This window comes from Salvelinus fontinalis, chromosome 2, assembly GCF_029448725.1.
Source record: "Salvelinus fontinalis isolate EN_2023a chromosome 2, ASM2944872v1, whole genome shotgun sequence".
In the NCBI taxonomy this organism is placed as follows: domain Eukaryota; kingdom Metazoa; phylum Chordata; class Actinopteri; order Salmoniformes; family Salmonidae; genus Salvelinus; species Salvelinus fontinalis.
Window position 1 is genome coordinate 58,157,431 of NC_074666.1, and position 20,322 is coordinate 58,177,752.

General features: G+C 44.2%; 1 protein-coding gene across 2 annotated transcripts in view; it reads left to right on the plus strand.

Moving 5' to 3' along the window:
• The window catches only part of atp2a3 (ATPase sarcoplasmic/endoplasmic reticulum Ca2+ transporting 3), an 85,810-nt gene that overhangs the window by 25,607 nt on the left and 39,881 nt on the right, over positions 1-20,322 (plus strand). For both annotated transcript variants that reach the window (XM_055879968.1, XM_055879959.1), the window contains exons 5-9: positions 1,284-1,422; positions 18,608-18,688; positions 19,084-19,169; positions 19,477-19,632; positions 19,790-19,931. In XM_055879968.1, the coding sequence (XP_055735943.1) occupies positions 1,284-1,422; positions 18,608-18,688; positions 19,084-19,169; positions 19,477-19,632; positions 19,790-19,931 (604 nt within the window). The remainder of the gene's footprint in view (positions 1-1,283; positions 1,423-18,607; positions 18,689-19,083; positions 19,170-19,476; positions 19,633-19,789; positions 19,932-20,322) is intronic.

A 20,322-nucleotide genomic window follows, 5' to 3' on the forward strand; every position in this document is an offset into this window, starting at 1 on the left:
AGTAAAAGGCACGTGACAGCCCGCTTGGAGTTTGCCAAAAGGCACCTAAAAGACCATGAGAAACAAGATTCGCTGGTCTGATGAAACCAAGATTGAACTCTTTGGTCTGAATGCCAAGCGTCACGTCTGGAAGACGCCAGGCACCATCCCTACAGTGAAGCGTGGTGGCAGCAGGATCGAGGGAAAGATGAACGGAGCAAAGTACAGAGATCCTTGATGAAAACCTGCTCAGGACCTCAGACCAGGACGATGGTTCACCTTCCAACAGGACAACAACCCATAGCACACAGCCAAGACATTGCAGGAGTGGCTTTGGGACAAGTCTCTGAATATCCTTGAGTGGCCCAGCCAGAGCCCGGGCTTGAACCCGATCAAATTTCTCTGGAGAGACCTGAAAATAGTTGTGCAGCGACGCTCCACGTCCAACCTGACAGCGCTTGAGAGGATCTGCAAAGATGAATGGGAGGAACTCCCCAAGTACCGGTTTGCCAAGCTTGTAGCATCATATCCAAGAAGACTCAATGCTTTAATCACTGCCAAAGGTGCTTCAACAAAGTACTGAGTAAAGAGTCTGAATACTTATGTAAATGTGATATTTCTGTGTTTTTTTTTTAACCTGGTTTTTCATGTTGGGGTATTGTGTGTAGATTGACTACATTTGATTTTATTTTTCATCAATTTTATAATAAGGCTGAAGGTAACAATGTGTAAAAAGTAAATGAGTCTGAATACTTTCCGAATGCACTGTACAGTATGTGGTTGTCCCACCTAGCTATCTTAAGATGAATGCACTTAACTGTAAGTCGCTCTGAATAAGAGTGTCTGCTAAATGACTAAAATGTAAACTTGTCTTTGTTCATTTCAGTCTGTAGATCTACAGACAGTTAGTTCAGTGTTAATTGAAGATCTTTGAAAAGAAGCCTAATCAGAATAGGTCCCTGAATAGAGCACTTTGGCCCTTGAGGGACGAGGAGAAAAAGGAGAGATGGCTAGGTAGAATAAGATGTTTTAAACTGGGTTTTTAAGGAATAATTTGAGAGGGAGGGAGCGAGCGAGCGAACGAGAACGCACTGGGTGAGATCAGTCTATGGATATTTAGCTTGCAGACATCGCCTTTCTAGTAGGTGTTCATTTGGGATTTCATTCCAAGTTGACGGGAATATACAAACGCTGCACCATGGTACAAAATGGGTCTTCAGTAAAGCATCAACCTTTTGGCCTCTGTATTGGTATTGAGCCTGCCCCTCGCTTTGTCCGTCTCATGCTCTCTCTTTGTGGTCCAGGAGAGGAATGCAGAGAACGCCATCGAGGCTCTCAAGGAGTACGAGCCAGAGATAGCCAAGGTGTACCGCATGAATCGCAAGGCAGTCCAGAGGGTCAAGGCCCGGGAAATAGTGCCTGGGGATGTTGTCGAGATAGCCGGTGAGTAGAGGCTGTCCCTGGTGTCACAAGTTGGGGGGAAAGGTCTTTTCAGTGGCAGTCTCTCTGTGTTCCCCCTCACCATGCATGCTTGCCCTTACCCAACACACACACTCTCTCGTGTGTAAGGCCCCATTTCCAGTGCTGGAAACATTGCTCAAAACTAAGTTACATAACAGCCTTTCCTCTGGGCCCACAGGTGCCAGCCAGGACCACAGCTGTGTGTGTGCACGCACGCTAAACTGCAAAGTGGCTGCGGTCGTCCCTGTATTTAGGGCCCTATTTCAATTTCCACAGAATTTCCCTTGGCTTTTCCATGCTCTCAGTTTTACCACCTGGTCACTGCTGCTGGCTGTTTGTCAGCTATACACTCACTCACTCACACTATGCCCTCTGTCTAAAAGTAATCTTGCTGTCTGCTTCCAGAACTAAGTTGTCTGGTTCCAGAACATCTGTTTATCACACACACACACACACACACAGTGCTGACATGGTCTCATAATCAAAGGGATTCGTTTTTGTTTGTGTAACCCTTGACTTTGCCTCTCCTAATGATCTCTCTCAGAAGCAGCAGCAGAGCAACGTCTTCGGGAGGTGGGATAAAAAGGGTTAGGATGGAGGGATTGAGACTGGAATCACAGTTTTCATTCATAATCACTGCACTGCGCACCTCACACCAGGGGAAAGGGATTGCGTGCTCTGAATGGGTAACGTGCTAGCTTGAATGAAGCCACCGCGTTATTGTCAGGTAGCATGGATTTGAGAATGAAATGACTTTAACCATTGACTGACTGAGGATGCGAGGCTGTTACTTTTTCCTTTTCGCCATCTTGTGTATGTTTCTGGTAGAGGGGGAGAGAGAAAGGAGGAGAGGTGGCGTAAATGACATGCCCCAGTGCCATAGGAAACACTCTGTGTGTGTCTGAGCTTGTGTATGCGTGTTGAATGTCAACCAGGCTGTGACGGGCTCACATTTAGTATTTATTAGGATCCCCATTACTCTTCCTGGGATCCTAAATGTACAATATAAAATCCACAATACCACTGTGTGTGTGTGTGTAGAGTGCGTGTGTGATTTTACTGCTCGCTTGAGTTACTTGATGTGGAAGAGTTCCATGTAGTCATGGCTCTATGTAGTACTGCATGCGTCACATAGTCTGTTCTGGACTTGGGGACTGTGAAGAGACCTCTGGTGGCATGTCTTGTAGGGTAATTATGGGTGTCCGAGCTGTGTGTTTAGCTGTTTTGAATTGCCCGTTTAGTGCGATCAACACATCAATGCCTCTCACAAAGCCAACGAGTGATGCAGTCATTCTCTCCTCTACTTTGAGCCAGGAGAGATTGACATGCATGTTATTGGCCCTCCATGTACATTTAGAAATGCCAGCTGTGCTGCTCTGTTGGTCAAGTGTAATTTGCCTATTTTTTTTTTTTTTTTTTTAATTTCACCTTTATTTAACCAGGTAGGCAAGTTGAGAACAAGTTCTAATTTACAATTGCGACCTGGCCAAGATAAAGCAAAGCAGTTCGACACATACAACAACACAGAGTTACACATGGAGTAAAACAAACATACAGTAGAAAAATAAGTCTATTTACAATGTGAGCAAATGAGGTGAGATAAGGGAGGTGAAGGCAAAAAAAGGCCATGGTGGCAAAGTAAATACAATATAGCAAGTAAACACTGGAATGGTTGATTTGCAGTGGAAGAATGTGCAAAGTAAAGATAGAAATAATGGGGCGCAAAGGAGAAAAATAAATAAATAAATACAGTAGGGAAAGAGGTAGTTGTTTGGGCTAAATTATAGATGGGCTATGTACAGGTGCAGTAATCTGTGAGCTGCTCTGACAGCTGGTGCTTAAAGCTAGTGAGGGAGATGAGTGTTTCCAGTTTCAGAGATTTTTGTAGTTCTTTCCAGTCATTGGCAGCAGAGAACTGGAAGGAGAGGCGGCCAAAGGAAGAATTGGTTTTGGGGGTGACCAGTGAGATATACCTGCTGGAGCGGTGCTACAGGTGGGTGCTGCTATGGTGACCAGCGAGCTGAGATAAGGGGGGACTTTACCTAGCAGGGTCTTGTAGATGACCTGGAGCCAGTGGGTTTGGCGACGAGTATGAAGCGAGGGCCAGCCAACGAGAGCGTACAGGTCGCAGTGGTGGGTAGTATATGGGGCTTTGTTGACAAAACAGATGGCACTGTGATAGACTGCATCCAATTTATTGAGTAGGGTATTGGAGGCTATTTTGTAAATGACATCACCGAAGTCGAGGATTGGTAGGATGGTCAGTTTTACAAGGGTATGTTTGGCAGCATGAGTGAAGGATGCTTTGTTGCGATTATAGGAAGCCAATTCTAGTTTTAATTTTGGATTGAAGATGATTAATGTGAGTCTGGAAGGAGAGTTTACAGTCTAACCAGACACCTAGGTATTTGTAGTTGTCCACATATTCTAAGTCAGAGCCATCCAGAGTAGTGATGTTGGGCAGGTGCAGGCAGCGATCGGTTGAAGAGCATGCATTTAGTTTTACTTGTATTTAAGAGCAATTGGAGGCCACGGAAGGAGTGTTGTATGGCATTGAAGCTTGCCTGGAGGGTGGTTAACAGTGTCCAAAGAAGGGCCAGAAGTATACAGAATGGTGTTGTCTGCGTAGAGGTGGATCAGACTCACCAGCAGCAAGAGCGACATAATTGATGTATACAGAGAAGAGAGTCTGTCCAAGAATTGAACACTGTGGCACCCCCATAGAGACTGCCAGAGGCCCGGACAACAGACCCTCCGATTTGACACACTGAACTCTATCAGAGAAGTAGTGTGTGAACAAGGCGAGGCAATCATTTGAGAAACCAAGGCTGTCGAGTCTGCCGAGGAGGATGTGGTGATTGACAGAGTCGAAAGCCTTGGCCAGGTCAATGAATACAGCTGCACAGTATTGTTTCTTATCGATTGCGGTTAAGATGTCGTTTAGGACCTTGAGCGTGGCTGAGGTGCACCCATGACCAGCTCTGAAACCAGATTGCATAGCAGAGAAGGTATGGTGGGATTGGAAATGGTGGGTAATCTGTTTGTTGACTTGGCTTTCGAAGACCTTAGAAAGGCAGGGTAGGATAGATATAGGTCTGTAGCAGTTTGAGTGTCTCCCCCTTTGAAGAGGGGGATGACCGCAGCTGCTTTCCGATCTTTGGGAATCTCAGACGACACGATCGAGAAGTTGAACAGGCTAGTAATAGGGGTGGCAACAATTTCAGCAGATAATTTTAGAAAGAAAGGGTCCAGATTATCTAGCCCGGTTGATTTGTAGGGGTCCAGATTTTGCAGGGTTTTCTATAGCAGACGGCAACGGTGAGAGACTTGATTTTAGAGAGGTGGATTTTTAAAAGTAGAAGTTCAAAAAAAAAAATTATGTACAGACCTGGATAGTAGGACAGAACTCTGCAGGTTCTATGCAGTAGATTGCAACACCGCCCCCTTTGGCCGTTCTATCTTGTCTGAAAATGTTGTAGTTAGGGATGAAAATTTCAATTTTCACTGCAGGGCCTGGATTCACCTCTACATCACCAGAGGAACAGAGAAGGAGTAGGATAAGGGTACTGCTAAACGCTATGAGAATTGGTCGTCTAGAACAGAGAGTAAACGGACGTTTTTGGGGGCAATAAAAGTTTCAAGGTATAATGTACAGACAAAGGTATGGTAGGATGTGAATACAGTGGAGGTAAACCTAGGTATTGAGTGATGAGAGAGATATTGTCTCTAGAAACATCATTGAAGCCAGGTGATGTCATCGCATGTGTGGGTGGTGGAACTGAAAGGTTGGATAAGGTATGGCGAGCAGGGCTAGAGGCTCTACAGTGAAATAAGCCAATAAACACTAACCAGAACAGCAATGGACAAGGCATATTGACATTAAGGAGAAGCATGCTTAGTCGAGTGATCATAAGGGTCCAGTGAGTAGAGGTTGGTTGAGGTCACGGCGATTCAGACAGCTAGCCGGGCCATCGGTAGCAAACTAGCATAGGATGGAGGTCTGTTTTTAGCCACCTCGTGCGTTTACGTCGGTAGATTAGTGAGGTTCCGTGTGGTAGAAGGGATCAATCCAATTGGCAAAATAGATATAGTGACCCAAGAAAAATTGTCCGATTAGACTTATTCAGATAGCAGCCGATAAGACAGCTAACAATTAGCGGGCCGCAGATGGGCGTCCAGGTAACGTCGCAACAGAGGTGCCAATTGGTTAACTCCCTCGGGCAGATAACGTCGGGTGTCCAGTCGTGAAGGCCCGGTGGGGCTCCACATTGGCAGTAAAACGGGTCCGGATAGGTGATTGTAGGCCAGGAGTGGCTGATGGAACACTTCAGTTGGCTAGCTCCGGAATAATTGATGTTTGCTCCGGGATCGACCTAAGCCAATAGTAAGCAAATTTATGTTCTTCTTTGTGGTACTTGACCATATAACTGAGCAGTAGTCCAGGTGTGATAACTGTCCTGTAGAACTTTTTTGTTGATTGTCTGTGATAACATGCTGCTCTGATTTCATACCTCTCCCCATCTTAGCTATCGTTAGATCAATATGTTTTGACAATGTCAGTTTACAATCAAGGGTTACACTAAGCAGTTTAGTCTCCACAACTTGCTCAATTGCCACATTATTTACATTATTTAGATGAGGTTTAGGTTTTAGCAAATTATTTGTCCCAAATACAATGCTTTTAGTTTTTATATATTTATGGCTAGCTTATTACTTTCCACCTATTTTAGAACGGACTGCAGCTCTAAGTGCTGCAGTGATTTCACTTGCTATGGAAGCTGACGTGTATAATGTTGAATCATCAACATACCCACAGGCTTTACTCAATACTAGTGGTAGGCCAGTAGTAAAACATTTTAAAAGTAAGGGGCCAAGACGGCTAACTTGAGGTATGCCAAACTACCTGGTTTACGTTATAGAGGCTTCTATTGAAGAAGACCCTCTTTGTTCTGGGTAACTCTCGATCCACGATATGGCAGATGATGTAAAGCCATAGCAGGTTTTTTTCACCAGCAGACTATGATCGGTAATGTCAAATGCTGCACTGAAGTCTAATAAAACAGCTCCCAGAATCTTATCAATTTATTTAAGCCAATCATCAGTCATTTGGTTTAGTGCCATACATGTTGAGTGCTCTTCCTTATAAGAGTACTGATAGTCAGTTTATTTGTTTACTGTAAAATAGCACTGTATCTGGTCAAACACAATTTTTTCCCCAACTGTTTATTAAGAGTTGGTAGCAGTCTTATTGGTGGGCTGTTTGAACCAGTAAATGGGTTTTTGCTATTCTTGTGTAACGGAATGACTTTTTCTTCCCTCCAGGCCTGAGGGTGCACAAGTTCCTGTAGGCTTAAATTGAAGAGATGGCAAATAGGAGTGGTGTAATGTGACATGAGCTATAAACATTAGTCGCTGATCAGCTTTTTTATAGTCAAATATTGGTATGGTCTGTTATTAGAATTAGAACAGTGGTCACCAACATTTTCTGAGTCAAGTCATTTTTTGCCGTAAAAAAGCAAGCATATTTCGAAAAAAAGTAACATTAACCAAATAAAAACAGTTCTGTAAGAAATTAGGTTTGTGCAGTAGGCCTAATACGTTATCACACCATATTGGCTATATGCCTGTCCTGACAATATTGTTCCTCTCAGACCATATTATATTTCAAACTCGAGCTTTGATTACAAAATAGATCAGTCTGTGTAGCACTTGAGGCACAGCTAAGCACAAATTGAAATAATTTGCAAATACTTAGCTTTTTTATTTTATTGGACTAATGCTACCTACATCTGATGGTCATGGTGCTTTCAAGACAACTGTGAACGCAGAAAAAAAACAAGGTCAAGTCATAATGTCGAGTGATCTTCGGGTCGGAAAGTTGGTCTAGAAAGATGCCAGTTTCCGACTTGGAATTACCCGTTGGATGACTGTTCAAAACAATTAGGATCTCGTTTCTTATCTGGGTTCCCAGTTGTCTTGAATGCACTGAAATCAGAGATTTAAGTTCCCAGTTGTTTTGAGCACTGCATTAGTCTCAGGGGTTGGAGGGAGCGAGCAGTAGAGGGTCTGCTTCTCACGGTCCCTGCTCTTTCCTTCCTTTCCCCTGGTGAGACTGACCAGAGAGGTGACAGTCTTCCACCTGATGGCGAAACCCGAGTCACACCACATCTGCCTCATGCACAAATACATGTTGTTCCTATGACCGGAGAAAGTGAAATATTCCTTGATATTAAAATAGACACAACGTGTTGCTAATAATAATAAAAACACAGGGCTATCGATACTGGACTCCCGAGTGGCGCAGCGGTCTAAGGCACTGCATCTCAGTGTTAGAGGTATCACTACAGAGCCTGGTTCGAATCCAGGCTGTATCACAACCGGCCATGATTGGGAATCCCATAGGGCGGCGCACAATTGGCTACTCATTCCTTGCAGCGCAAGTAGAAGTAGGGAGAACTGCATTTTATGTTTTGTAATAGTGTTGAATAAAAACTGTTGACAGTGCTGAATAAACAAACAGCTGCTCTTTGCTGTGTTCTTTGACAGTCTCTCTTGTCATGATTTTAAAAGTTATGAAATCTTACTTAGGCTAGTATCAAACTTGGCTGTGGCCGGGGTCATGGAATCTCTGTAGGCACGATGATTTGAGCTATCCGATTGGCCAGCGCAGCAGGCACGCTCAATTTAAGCCACATGTCTCCTGGTCCACCAGGTAGGTGGCGTTTAGTCTTTTCAGACAAATTATATGGTTCAAAATGTGAACACTTTGCTTACCTGGTGTGCAGGGCTTCTAAATCAGCCTTTATCGTTGGCTTTTATACATAAATGTTTGGTGATCAACTACACATGCCTTGAAGATTTGACCGTTTGGCGACCACTGCACTAGAACATGTTTTCTAACCAACCAAATTAGTTTGAATATCGAAATCAAAGCGTAAGCACTCTTTTAAAGCCTCAGGTGATACGAAAATCCAACTTTCAGAACGGGTCCTTGGCTAGCTAAAAGTCAACTGACAAGCTAGCTAACTAGCTGTTTAGCTTGCTAGGACACCCACAAACTTGTTTTTAGACATATTAATCAGCTAGCTAGCAAGCTTCAAGTTATGCCAAATAACAGAAATGTTGTATGTTACAGTAGCACTGCGTTGCGATGTGCAGAATGCCAACATCCCTGCCCTGAAAGCTGATCAGGAAAAGCTGATCAGGGATACCTCTGTTATAACTAGCTCTACTGAGCTCAATTTGGAGAACTGATACACAAGCTGTACATTGTTTTGAAGCTTTGAATCTCTTTTAAAAAATGTATATAGCTCAGAATGTATGTTGGGGTCAATGTGACTGGTAATGATGGAGCAAGTCACATATGGTTCGTAACCATCCTTTGTAATTGTCCATCCAAGTTGTCAGTACCAGGTGGTTTGCCATTATTGATAGACAACCAATCATTTTTTTCGTCTATTCCACACTCACGTTATAGAATACTAAATTACAATGCTTGTCTTCATAATTTGGTCAGTTATGCATGGATATGAAGGTTCACAGTTTGTTGTTCCACCACCGGCAGTGCAGAGTTAACACACACACACACACGGAACATAATTGGGATATTTCCAGGCTCTGAGATCTAGCTACTCTGTTCCTGTTTATTATCTCCATGGCAATCTGGCATCTTTAAGCTGGAGTGGAGAGGGAACTATTTTCTGTTGAAATGGGGTGTGACCCCCGTCTGTCCCTGGCACCAGGGTCTCCTCTGTGGATGGCTTGTCAGAGTATCGCTCCTCTCTCTCAGCAGCTTTCTATACAGTAGATGAATGATGACGTTCATTTAGTCTTGCCCACCCAGTCCCTGCTGACTGGCTGCTGAGTGGAGGGCAGGGCCCTGATACTGTTCATGCGAACGCACTCACACTCACATGAAATATGTTAGTCTGTTAGTGGGCTGTGAGAGGACATAAGTTAAAGCTAATTTCCTACCATACCAGATACAGGATAGAGAGGCTTTCAGCTTGGTATAGTGTTCTGCATGTATTGCCTGAGCAGATGAAGATCAGAGGGATATCTACCCATCCCTTTTCTCTGGTTGCTAAGTGCTATTAGACACGAGTAAACACTCAGGGTTATGTATTTTCCCTTAGCCAGACTATGATCCTGGCTAAAAACATGTTCAGAATTTGAGAAGAAAATGGCGTGCAGTTACATTTCTTCTCTTGATGTGCACGTTGTTCATCTGTCTTTCCTTTATTGGATGTTGGATTAGCAAGTGTCCGTTACAGTGGTGGTTCCATGGGAACTTAAGGCGAAGGGTAGAACATGCGATCTGGAGGGATCAGAAAAAGAACATTTTCAACCACAGTGCATTTGAGGAGAGAGGGGAAAAAATCTATATATTTACACATGTTTCCACCCTGCTTGCCTGGCTGGTTTCACATTATCTGAAGTGCCATGGTTGTGATTCTGGAACTTTCCCAGTTTTAAGATGGAAACTATACTTGACAGGCAGGGTCGTAGGAACTTTGAAGATACTTCAATCAAATAAGACATCACATCAACCAGGGTTTGGTCTGATCAATACTTAGTTACAGGAGTGAAAGTAAAGTTAAAGCTAGAACCCTTAGTTGCTACATCCATTTTTGGACTTAGAAATGTAATAATATACCATTGATTCTTGAAGAATATAACTTTATAAATGCCTCATGAGCCTAGTTCAACTGTCACACTCCATGAGAGCCCAAAATAAATACGTTTGTTTACAAGCATTGGAGAAAAACAATGTAAATGTAAGCAAACACTGTATAGCCTCAACATGGTTAAAACTAATTTTGATTTCATGGATGGTCAGTCATTGCATCCATAGCTCTTTCTATGCATTTGAGTGGTTACGTTTCTCGAGGCCCATCCCTCTGCTTTTTAGCAAAACAGAGGTGGGGGTCTCTGCTTTATTATTTTTTCAACTGCGTATTCTGATTTTAAAGGGATAGTTCACCCAAATAACAAAATTACATATTGGTACGCCAGGTAAACAAAACCAAAGCATGGATTGCTGTCATACCTTCTCCATAGACTGCTTACAGGGTAAGGAAACCAATATATTGTTTTGTAATTTGGGTGAACTATCCCTGTTAGCACACTTTACTAGATGAATCGCAAGGTTCCATCGAGACCCATTTAATGTTGATGCCTGGTATTGGGCCTAACAGTTTAGTTTGCTCTCATACAGTAAATGGCGTAGGCTGCATTATGGTACGTATTCTTCATCTGAAATAGAATATGTTCTAATGCTTCTGGTATTAGCATTTAGATTGCGTCTGGGCAAATCTTAATAGAAAGATGGATAGAGATGAGTGGGAACAGGAGGGAGGGAAAGAACGTCTGTGGGAGGTGAATGGAGAAGAGCGAGGGGTGAGTTGGAGGCGATAGGACTACATACAGAAAGTGAGGAGGATGCTGGGAGTGGGAGTTTCAAAAGCCTCTTGCTGCTGCCCTATGCCTTGCCTGCCTCCTGTGGAGCTACTGCTCCCACACACACACCTCTCAATCTATCTTTTTCTTTAGCTTTCCATCTCTCTTTCTGGTTGTTGAGGAAGAGTGAAATGGAGTGTTGATACAATGTAAGAGATTGGGAACTTGTCATAATGTATGAAGATGAGAACTCCAAGCACAAAACACATGGAAATGGCATGATTATAGGGGAATCGGATTACTTTTCTGAAATCATCAAACTAGAGGTTTGCCATAGTCCTACTCATTATGCACTCATGTATGTGATTATGAAGTGCTGAAATGTCCTTAATCAATACCTTGGGTTTGGTCTGTGCGTCACTTCCTGATGGAGGTAGATGGGAGGCCAAATAAAGCTCCCACACCCTGTAGGTCATGGAACATCACTAATCACAGTCAGGTTGCCTTGCCAAATAATGATAATCCTGCACTACCAGACAAGGAAAAAGACAAGATGGAGCCTTTTCCAAAGGAATCACCTTGAAAAGCGTACTTGGTGCATTCTGTTACTGGCTTTGTTTTAGTGTTGTACTGCACAGCAATTAATTAGGCTGTCTGAGGACAGGATTGGCCCTTTCTGGAGAACATCTGGTACAAAATACTGTGTTGATGTGTTTACCTCTGCAAACCAAGCAACTTCAAACCATTACAGAATGGCATATTGATTGTGTGCTCAACATCAGTTGAGACATAGCTCTAATTTTGAAGATTTCGAGCTCCTTCTAACTTGTTGTAAACCTCTTACTTTGAAGATATATTTTTTATTATAGAAGAATATTGAGCCATATTTACGAACATAAGCAATCATTTCAATGTAAACAGTTTCTCAGACTCGATGTGTATCAGCCAATTGAAATCGTTGATTTACGTGACAACACTAAATTGTAGCTGGTTCCATCAGATAACATGGCAAACATTAATTAGCCCCATGCTAACTTCACTACGTGATTATATCCTGGAACAAATTATTCATCAGCCTATCAAAGATCTTTGACTTTATATCCACCAACCAATGACATTTTTCTCAAAATAGGTCAACCCTGGCCACTAGTGGGATATTTTAAATCTTCAATCTTAACATTTGTTTCGTTGGTCTGTAACAGAATGTTGTGTGCCAATATTGCATTGACGTGTCCTTGACTAGGCTACTACTAAACAAAAATGTGATAATGTTGTTTGTTATCTGTTTCGCACACATCCATGTGCTTAAAAAAAATAGAGAAAGACAAATGAAGTCCTTATGACAACGGAGAGCCTTGTGGATTCATCAAATAGCAGTCATGTAACATTATCACCATCACTTCCAGGTGGAACGCACTGCTGAAGTGGTTGACTTGAAATTGATAGTGCACTTTAATCATGGGTTCGAGCCCCCCTTGCGTCGAGCTTTTTCTTTTGAGGAAAAAACTGTTCACTGCCGGTCCTTTGCTCGAATTCAAAATGCATGTGACGAAGTGGATGATTTCTAATAATGCATAGCCTGTTTAAAAAAACGTGGCTGTCTACATGTAAGTGTAGCCTACTGTCCATAAGCATATACCCTACTAATGATAGTCTACATTTACATTACATTTAAGTCATTTAGCAGACGCTCTTATCCAGAGCGACTTACAAATTGGTGCATTCACCTTATGATATCCAGTGGAACAACCACTTTACAATAGTGCATCTAAATCTTTTAGGGGGGGGGGGGGTTAGAAGGATTACTTTATCCTATCCTAGGTATTCCTTAAAGAAGTGGGGTTTCAGGTGTCTCCGGAAGGTGGTGATTGACTCCGCTGACCTGGCGTCGTGAGGGAGTTTGTTCCACCATTGGGGTGCCAGAGCAGCGAACAGTTTTGACTGGGCTGAGCGGGAACTGTACTTCCTCAGAGGTAGGGAGGCGAGCAGGCCAGAGGTGGATGAACGCAGTGCCCTTGTTTGGGTGTAGGGCCTGATCAGAGCCTGAAGGTACGGAGGTGCCGTTCCCCTCACAGCTCCGTAGGCAAGCACCATGGTCTTGTAGCGGATGCGAGCTTCAACTGGAAGCCAGTGGAGAGAGCGGAGGAGCGGGGTGACGTGAGAGAACTTGGGAAAGTTGAACACCAGACGGGCTGCGGCGTTCTGGATGAGTTGTAGGGGTTTAATGGCACAGGCAGGGAGCCCAGCCAACAGCGAGTTGCAGTAATCCAGACGGGAGATGACAAGTGCCTGGATTAGGACCTGCGCCGCTTCCTGCGTGAGGCAGGGTCGTACTCTGCGAATGTTGTAGAGCATGAACCTACAGGAACGGGTCACCGCCTTGATGTTAGTTGAGAACGACAGGGTGTTGTCCAGGATCACGCCAAGGTTCTTAGCACTCTGGGAGGAGGACACAATGGATTTGTCAACCGTGATGGCGAGATCATGGAACGGGCAGTCCTTCCCCGGGAGGAAGAGCAGCTCCGTCTTGCCGAGGTTCAGCTTGAGGTGGTGATCCGTCATCCACACTGATATGTCTGCCAGACATGCAGAGATGCGATTCACCACCTGGTTATCAGAGGGGGGAAAGGAGAAGATTAATTGTGTGTCGTCTGCATAGCAATGATAGGAGAGACCATGTGAGGATATGACAGAGCCAAGTGACTTGGTGTATAGCGAGAATAGGAGAGGGCCTAGAACAGAGCCCTGGGGGACACCAGTGGTGAGAGCACGTGGTGAGGAGACAGATTCTCGCCACGCCACCTGGTAGGAGCGACCTGTCAGGTAGGACGCAATCCAAGCGTGGGCCGCGCCGGAGATGCCCAGCTCGGAGAGGGTGGAGAGGAGGATCTGATGGTTCACAGTATCAAAGGCAGCCGATAGGTCTAGAAGGATGAGAGCAGAGGAGAGAGAGTTAGCTTTAGCAGTGCGGAGCGCCTCCGTGACACAGAGAAGAGCAGTCTCAGTTGAATGACTAGTCTTGAAACCTGACTGATTTGGATCAAGAAGGTCATTCTGAGAGAGATAGCAGGAGAGCTGGCCAAGGACGGCACGTTCAAGAGTTTTGGAGAGAAAAGAAAGAAGGGATACTGGTCTGTAGTTGTTGACATCGGAGGGATCGAGTATAGGTTTTTTCAGAAGGGGTGCAACTCTCGCTCTCTTGAAGACGGAAGGGACGTAGCCAGCGGTCAAGGATGAGTTGATGAGCGAGGTGAGGTAAGGGAGAAGGTCTCCGGAAATGGTCTGGAGAAGAGAGGAGGGGATAGGGTCAAGCGGGCAGGTTGTTGGGCGGCCGGCCGTCACAAGACGTGAGATTTCATCTGGAGAGAGAGGGGAGAAAGAGGTCAAAGCACAGGGTAGGGCAGTGTGAGCAGAACCAGCGGTGTCGTTTGACTTAGCAAACGAGGATCGGATGTCGTCGACCTTCTTTTCAAAATGGTTGACGAAGTCATCAGCAGAGAGGGAGGAGGGAGGAGGGGGAGGAGGATTCAGGAGGGAGGAGAAGGTGGCAAAGAGCTTCCTAGGGTTAGAGGCAGATGCTTGGAATTTAGAGTGGTAGAAATTGGCTTTAGCAGCAGAGACAGAAGAGGAGAATGTAGAGAGGAGGGAGTGAAAGGATACCAGGTCCACAGGGAGGCGAGTTTTCCTCCATTTCCGCTCGGCTGCCCGGAGCCCTGTTCTGTGAGCTCGCAATGAGTCATCGAGCCACGGAGCAGGAGGGGAGGACCGAGCCGGCCTGGAGGATAGGGGACATAGAGAGTCAAAGGATGCAGAAAGGGAGGAGAGGAGGGTTGAGGAGGCAGAATCAGGAGATAGGTTGGAGAAGGTTTGAGCAGAGGGAAGAGATGATAGGATGGAAGAGGAGAGAGTAGCGGGGGAGAGAGAGCGAAGGTTGGGACGGCGCGATACCATCCGAGTAGGGGCAGTGTGCGAAGTGTTGGATGAGAGCGAGAGGGAAAAGGATACAAGGTAGTGGTCGGAGACTTGGAGGGGAGTTGCAATGAGATTAGTGGAAGAACAGCATCTAGTAAAGATGAGGTCAAGCGTATTGCCTGCCTTGTGAGTAGGGGGGGAAGGTGAGAGGGTGAGGTCAAAAGAGGAGAGGAGTGGAAAGAAGGAGGCAGAGAGGAATGAGTCAAAGGTAGACGTGGGGAGGTTAAAGTCACCCAGAACTGTGAGAGGTGAGCCATCCTCAGGAAAGGAACTTATCAGGGCGTCAAGCTCATTGATGAACTCTCCAAGGGAACCTGGAGGGCGATAAATGATAAGGATGTTAAGCTTGAAAGGGCTGGTAACTGTGACAGCATGGAATTCAAAGGAGGCGATAGACAGATGGGTCAGGGGAGAAAGAGAGAATGTCCACTTGGGAGAGATGAGGATCCCAGTGCCACCACCCCGCTGACCAGAAGCTCTCGGGGTGTGCGAGAACACGTGGGCAGACGAGGAGAGAGCAGTAGGAGTAGCAGTGTTATCAGTGGTAATCCATGTTTCCGTCAGTGCCAAGAAGTCGAGGGACTGGAGGGAAGCATAGGCTGAGATGAACTCTGCCTTGTTGGCCGCAGATCGGCAGTTCCAGAGGCTGCCTGAGACCTGGAACTCCACGTGGGTCGTGCGCGCTGGGACCACCAGGTTAGAGTAGCAGCGGCCACGCGGTGTGAAGCGTTTGTATGGTCTGTGCAGAGAGGAGAGAACAGGGATAGACAGACACATAGTTGACAGGCTACAGAAGAGGCTACGCTAATGCAAAGGAGATTGGAATGACAAGTGGACTACACGTCTCGAATGTTCAGAAAGTTAAGCTTACGTTGCAAAAAAATCTTATTGACTAAAATGATATAGTACTGCTGGCTGGTGAAATAGGCTAGCTAGCAGTGGCTGCGTTGTTGACTTTGTTTGAAAGTGTAGCTGGCTAGGTAACCTCTAACTGGCTAGGTAACCTCGACAATTACTCTAGACTACACAATTATCTTGGATACAAAGACGGCTATGTAGCCAGCTAAGATCAAACAAATCAAACTGTTGTACTGTAATGAAATGAAATGTAATACTACCTGTGGAGCAAAGCGGAATGCAACTACTCGCTCCAACCCGGAAGTCCGTATCGTAGAGGGAGAGGCAATAGAAGTGTTGTTTCTTGTATTATTGTCTTTTGTGTCTTTAGAGGACTGCTTCACCTTAATGTCCCCTTTCCCCCCTTTCCCTTTTCTTCTGTCCTTATTTTGTCCCACTTTGTCCCTTCTTTGTCCCTTCTTCTCTTCTGCCAACTAGACACTCCTTGTTAGCTAGCTAGCTTCTTCCAGGAATGTCCCTAGCAACTGCCTAGCAACAGGTAAACAACTTAGCTAGCTAAGAAAACGGTATAATTTTATGAAAAAATTGTTACTTTTTCAAAAGCCTTTCTTCTTTGTTTGCTGCTTGTTTGGTCTCCTATTCAGTTTGCAGTTTTCTTTAGATTTTTTTTTGATGTACTTTACTCTAAAAAAACATTTAAATTTCAATATTTGTAGGAGCTCATCTTTTCAGCTGCTGCTGCTTAATTACATTATTAGTCTACACTGGCTCCTTGCCAGAGGAGGGCGTAATCACTCTGTGGGTAGGCTCCGCCTCACCGGCTTGGAAGCCGAGCCTTTATGGAATACGACCAAGGAAGTTAATGGGGTTCATCATGAATTGAGGTGTACCATACAAAGTCCCATATGCATTAATACGTTATTATAGCACAAGGAGGAAACGATCTGATGTGAATGAATGTAGGCAATAGTTATGTTGATATGGTGTTCCGATAGTAGCTTACAGAAAAGGCCTATCAGAGTTCGATTACTTTGTCAAATGTAACTAATTCACCATCTGATACAGCTAAGTGTCTTCCTCCATTTAAGACTGTATATTCGAGTCGTCTGAACTCGCGATAATGTATAATCGATGAGGGGCTATGCCTTCTGTGTGTTCCACGACACGCTAATGGAGTGGATCTGACCTTCCACTGAGTTGCATTATTACCATGGCTATAATTGAACACATTTGCCATTTAGAAATGTGTTGCATTGCAGGTAGAAATGTGTTCAACATCAAACTGAAGTAGCTAACAAGTTTACTAGCTAGCTACAATAGTTACCTTGGTAACCAACCAGACTTGCTAATTTAGCTAACCAAGCCATCAGTCCTAGCTTGCTATTATAAAAATCAAACTCAACGAAGCGAATAAAGTTTAAAATTAGACTTTTGCTTTCAACAGCAGCTCAAACATAGAATGTGTAAGAATGAACTATTCCGTGCGTTTTATAGGGAAATGATGAATGCCCTTCAAGCCAATCAGAAACTAATATTCAACAATGCCATAAAATAACTGCAATACTGCCGTCTGTAGGATGATGGTTAGAGGACACCCAATAATCCTACCGTACACTTTGTAATTCTCATCCTCCTCGATGAAACAGATTATAAAAATGGTTGTAAACCTACATTTTAGGTGTACACGTCCATGTAATATAGCCTATTCAATATAATTATTAGGCAATAACAGTGTGTTTGTGTGCAAGGCTGAAATATATGTAGCTCCTTATTAAATTTAATTCTTTTTCAAGCGGTTTGCTGTAGGCTTCTCTTTTCAACTCAGTACTAGTAAAACAAAATTATTGGGGGGGGGGGGGGGGCAGTCAAATATACGTAATGGCTGCTTTGATGATCAGAATGTGCTGTTTGACTGAAGTAATATCAAGGACGCTTCCACGCACAAGTGTTGGAACTACGTTGACTATTTTAATTGGCTGATGCAGAACTTGTTGAATGATTTAATCACTGCCACCTGGTGAGGTTAGCATAGGGCTAACGTGTGCCATTTTATCTGATGGGGCCCAGCTACAATTTTAACGTTCTGTCGTCGTGCAAGTAAATTTATGATTTTAATTGGCTGATACTCTGAGCCTGAGAAACTTTTACAATTTAAATGGTTGCTTTTGTTCGCAAGTATGGCCACTATCTCAGTTTTATTATTTTACTCCATTTCTGGAGCTTAGTTAAAGTAGTTCCAGCATAACTGTCCTGGTGGAACCCACAAAAAGCCCCAACACTGTTTGTGAAGCTGTGACAAAAGTGTGCAGTGGAAGCAATGTGCATGGCTCAAAAGACATTAGGTGCCACAGGCCCATGACACCAAAACACCCTGTCCTGAAATATGACTTTAATATACAACAGCCAAAGAGGAGAAAACAGATTAAAGACATTACATGCATTAATCCAAGCTGCTTGTATCTGGATTTCTTGCGCTGTGATATGGGAACTAAAAGATTTCTCTGATGCCGAGCGTGAGTGTGGAATCAATTTGTTGGGATTGCGTTGTGACTCGATCTGTGTTGGTGCCTGCTGTTGGTTGACTTGTGAGGCTAAGCCGGGGCTCTCGTTTTTTTGCTTGTGGCTTTGTGTGAATGCTGCGATTCGATAGGTTGAAATTGAGTGGTCACCTGGGGACAGCTAGGCCGCTGTCTTCTCATTTCCTTTGTCATTACATCTCCTGGCCCGCCAGACTCACACTTTCCCAGGTCACTACAGAGAGCAAAGATATAGTCACTTAAAATCAAACACACGTTTTTGCTTTCTTTCTCTCTCTTCCTCCCCCTCGCTTCTGCTTTCTCCCTCTGTAGAATGTTAACCGAATGCTTTCATTCAATGACTTAGTTATAAACAATCTGTCTTCTCTTCTAAACCCAGCCTGTATTGATTTGTTGTCTAGTTGGTGACAAGGTCCCTGCTGACATCAGGATCACCTCCATCAAGTCTACCACCCTTAGAGTGGACCAGTCTATTCTCACAGGTAGGCTACATACTGGCTAGGCTGGCTGGTTGACTGACTGTCACCATTTTGTTACTTGTCCTGTTTTTTATGTTTTTGTGTGGACCCCAGGAAGAATAGCTGCTTTTTCAGCAAAAGCTAATGGGGATCCATATAAACCTGACTGACTGGGTGGTTGGCTGACTGACTTGCTGCATCTTGTGAGATTCCAAAGCATGCTGCGAATGTGATGGGCCGAGTAGAATAGACTTTTAAAACAGTCGAGAACATTGTCAAACAAATACAGAATAAGATTAAACCTCTGGCCTAGGTGTTCCTCTTATGATTAAATACGATGTTGTAAAATCTGTGTAACATCTTACTGTTAATGGCTTGTAGGATTTGGTGTAACAGTGTGTATTAATCTGTCTCTGCAGGCGAGTCTGTGTCTGTTATCAAACACACCGACCCTGTCCCTGACCCCAGAGCTGTCAATCAAGACAAGAAGAATATGCTGTTTTCCGTAAGAACTACACTTCCTGTTTGGAGCCAACTCTACTCTTTCTCACACACACACACAATCAATGTCTCTCACACTCACACACACACAGGCACACTATCTCTCTCGGCTGCATTCATCAGCCATATCAGGAATTCTCCCTTTTGAATCAGGTGTGTGTGGTTGCAGCTCGGTTCTCTATGCATCATTTCTTTAGATGTGTTCAGCAGATAATCTGCGTACCTGAAGGAGTTAGTTGCAAGTTTGGTTTGATATCAGTGTGTACTCTATCACCATATTAACTCTGTGCTAACCTCCTCTTCCTGCTCAGGGCACTAACATTGCTGCTGGGCGGGCCATCGGCATCGTGGTTTCCACCGGCGTGTCCACGGAGATCGGTAAAATCCGGAACCAGATGGCTGCCACGGAGCAGGAGAAGACTCCTCTGCAGCAGAAACTGGATGAGTTCGGAGAGCAGCTCTCCAAGGTGGGTTTTTACTATGATTGTTGTATTAGTTTATTGTGCTATCATATCGACACGTTTTCTGTCTGTGTTTGCTGTGATGTGTATGAGCCATGTGACTTGAAGTCCCAAGACAAATGTCAATTTTCACCAAAAAACAGACAATATTTTGAACTTGAAGGTCATCTCCCTGATCTGCGTGGCCGTCTGGGTCATTAACATCGGGCATTTTGGGGACCCGGTTCATGGGGGTTCCTGGATGCGTGGGGCCATCTACTACTTTAAGATCGCTGTGGCCCTGGCTGTGGCCGCCATCCCTGAGGGTATGTGAGAACAGCTTATTTCCTTCCCTCTGCCTCTCTCTCGACCCCCCCCCCCACTTCTCTTTTTTTTTTCTCTCACTTAATAAATTCCATGTTAAAAATGAATTATCCTATGCTTTCCATTAGTGATGCGTGAGTTGAATAAAGAGAACAATACATGCAAAAAATATATAAATGTATAATTCTTGTACAATTTATATTTATAGGCTACATTAAGATTATTCTTTCATTATTTTTAGGTTGTGTCATTAGTGCGTAAGCCTAAGCTTTAGGGCCCAACTTTACATGCTCCAAATTGCCTACACACCAATCACCAAACGCTTTTTGGTAACGGGCAGACAAAGTTAAGCTATCAAAGTTTTCAAACCCCTTTTTCCACTATTTGTTACAT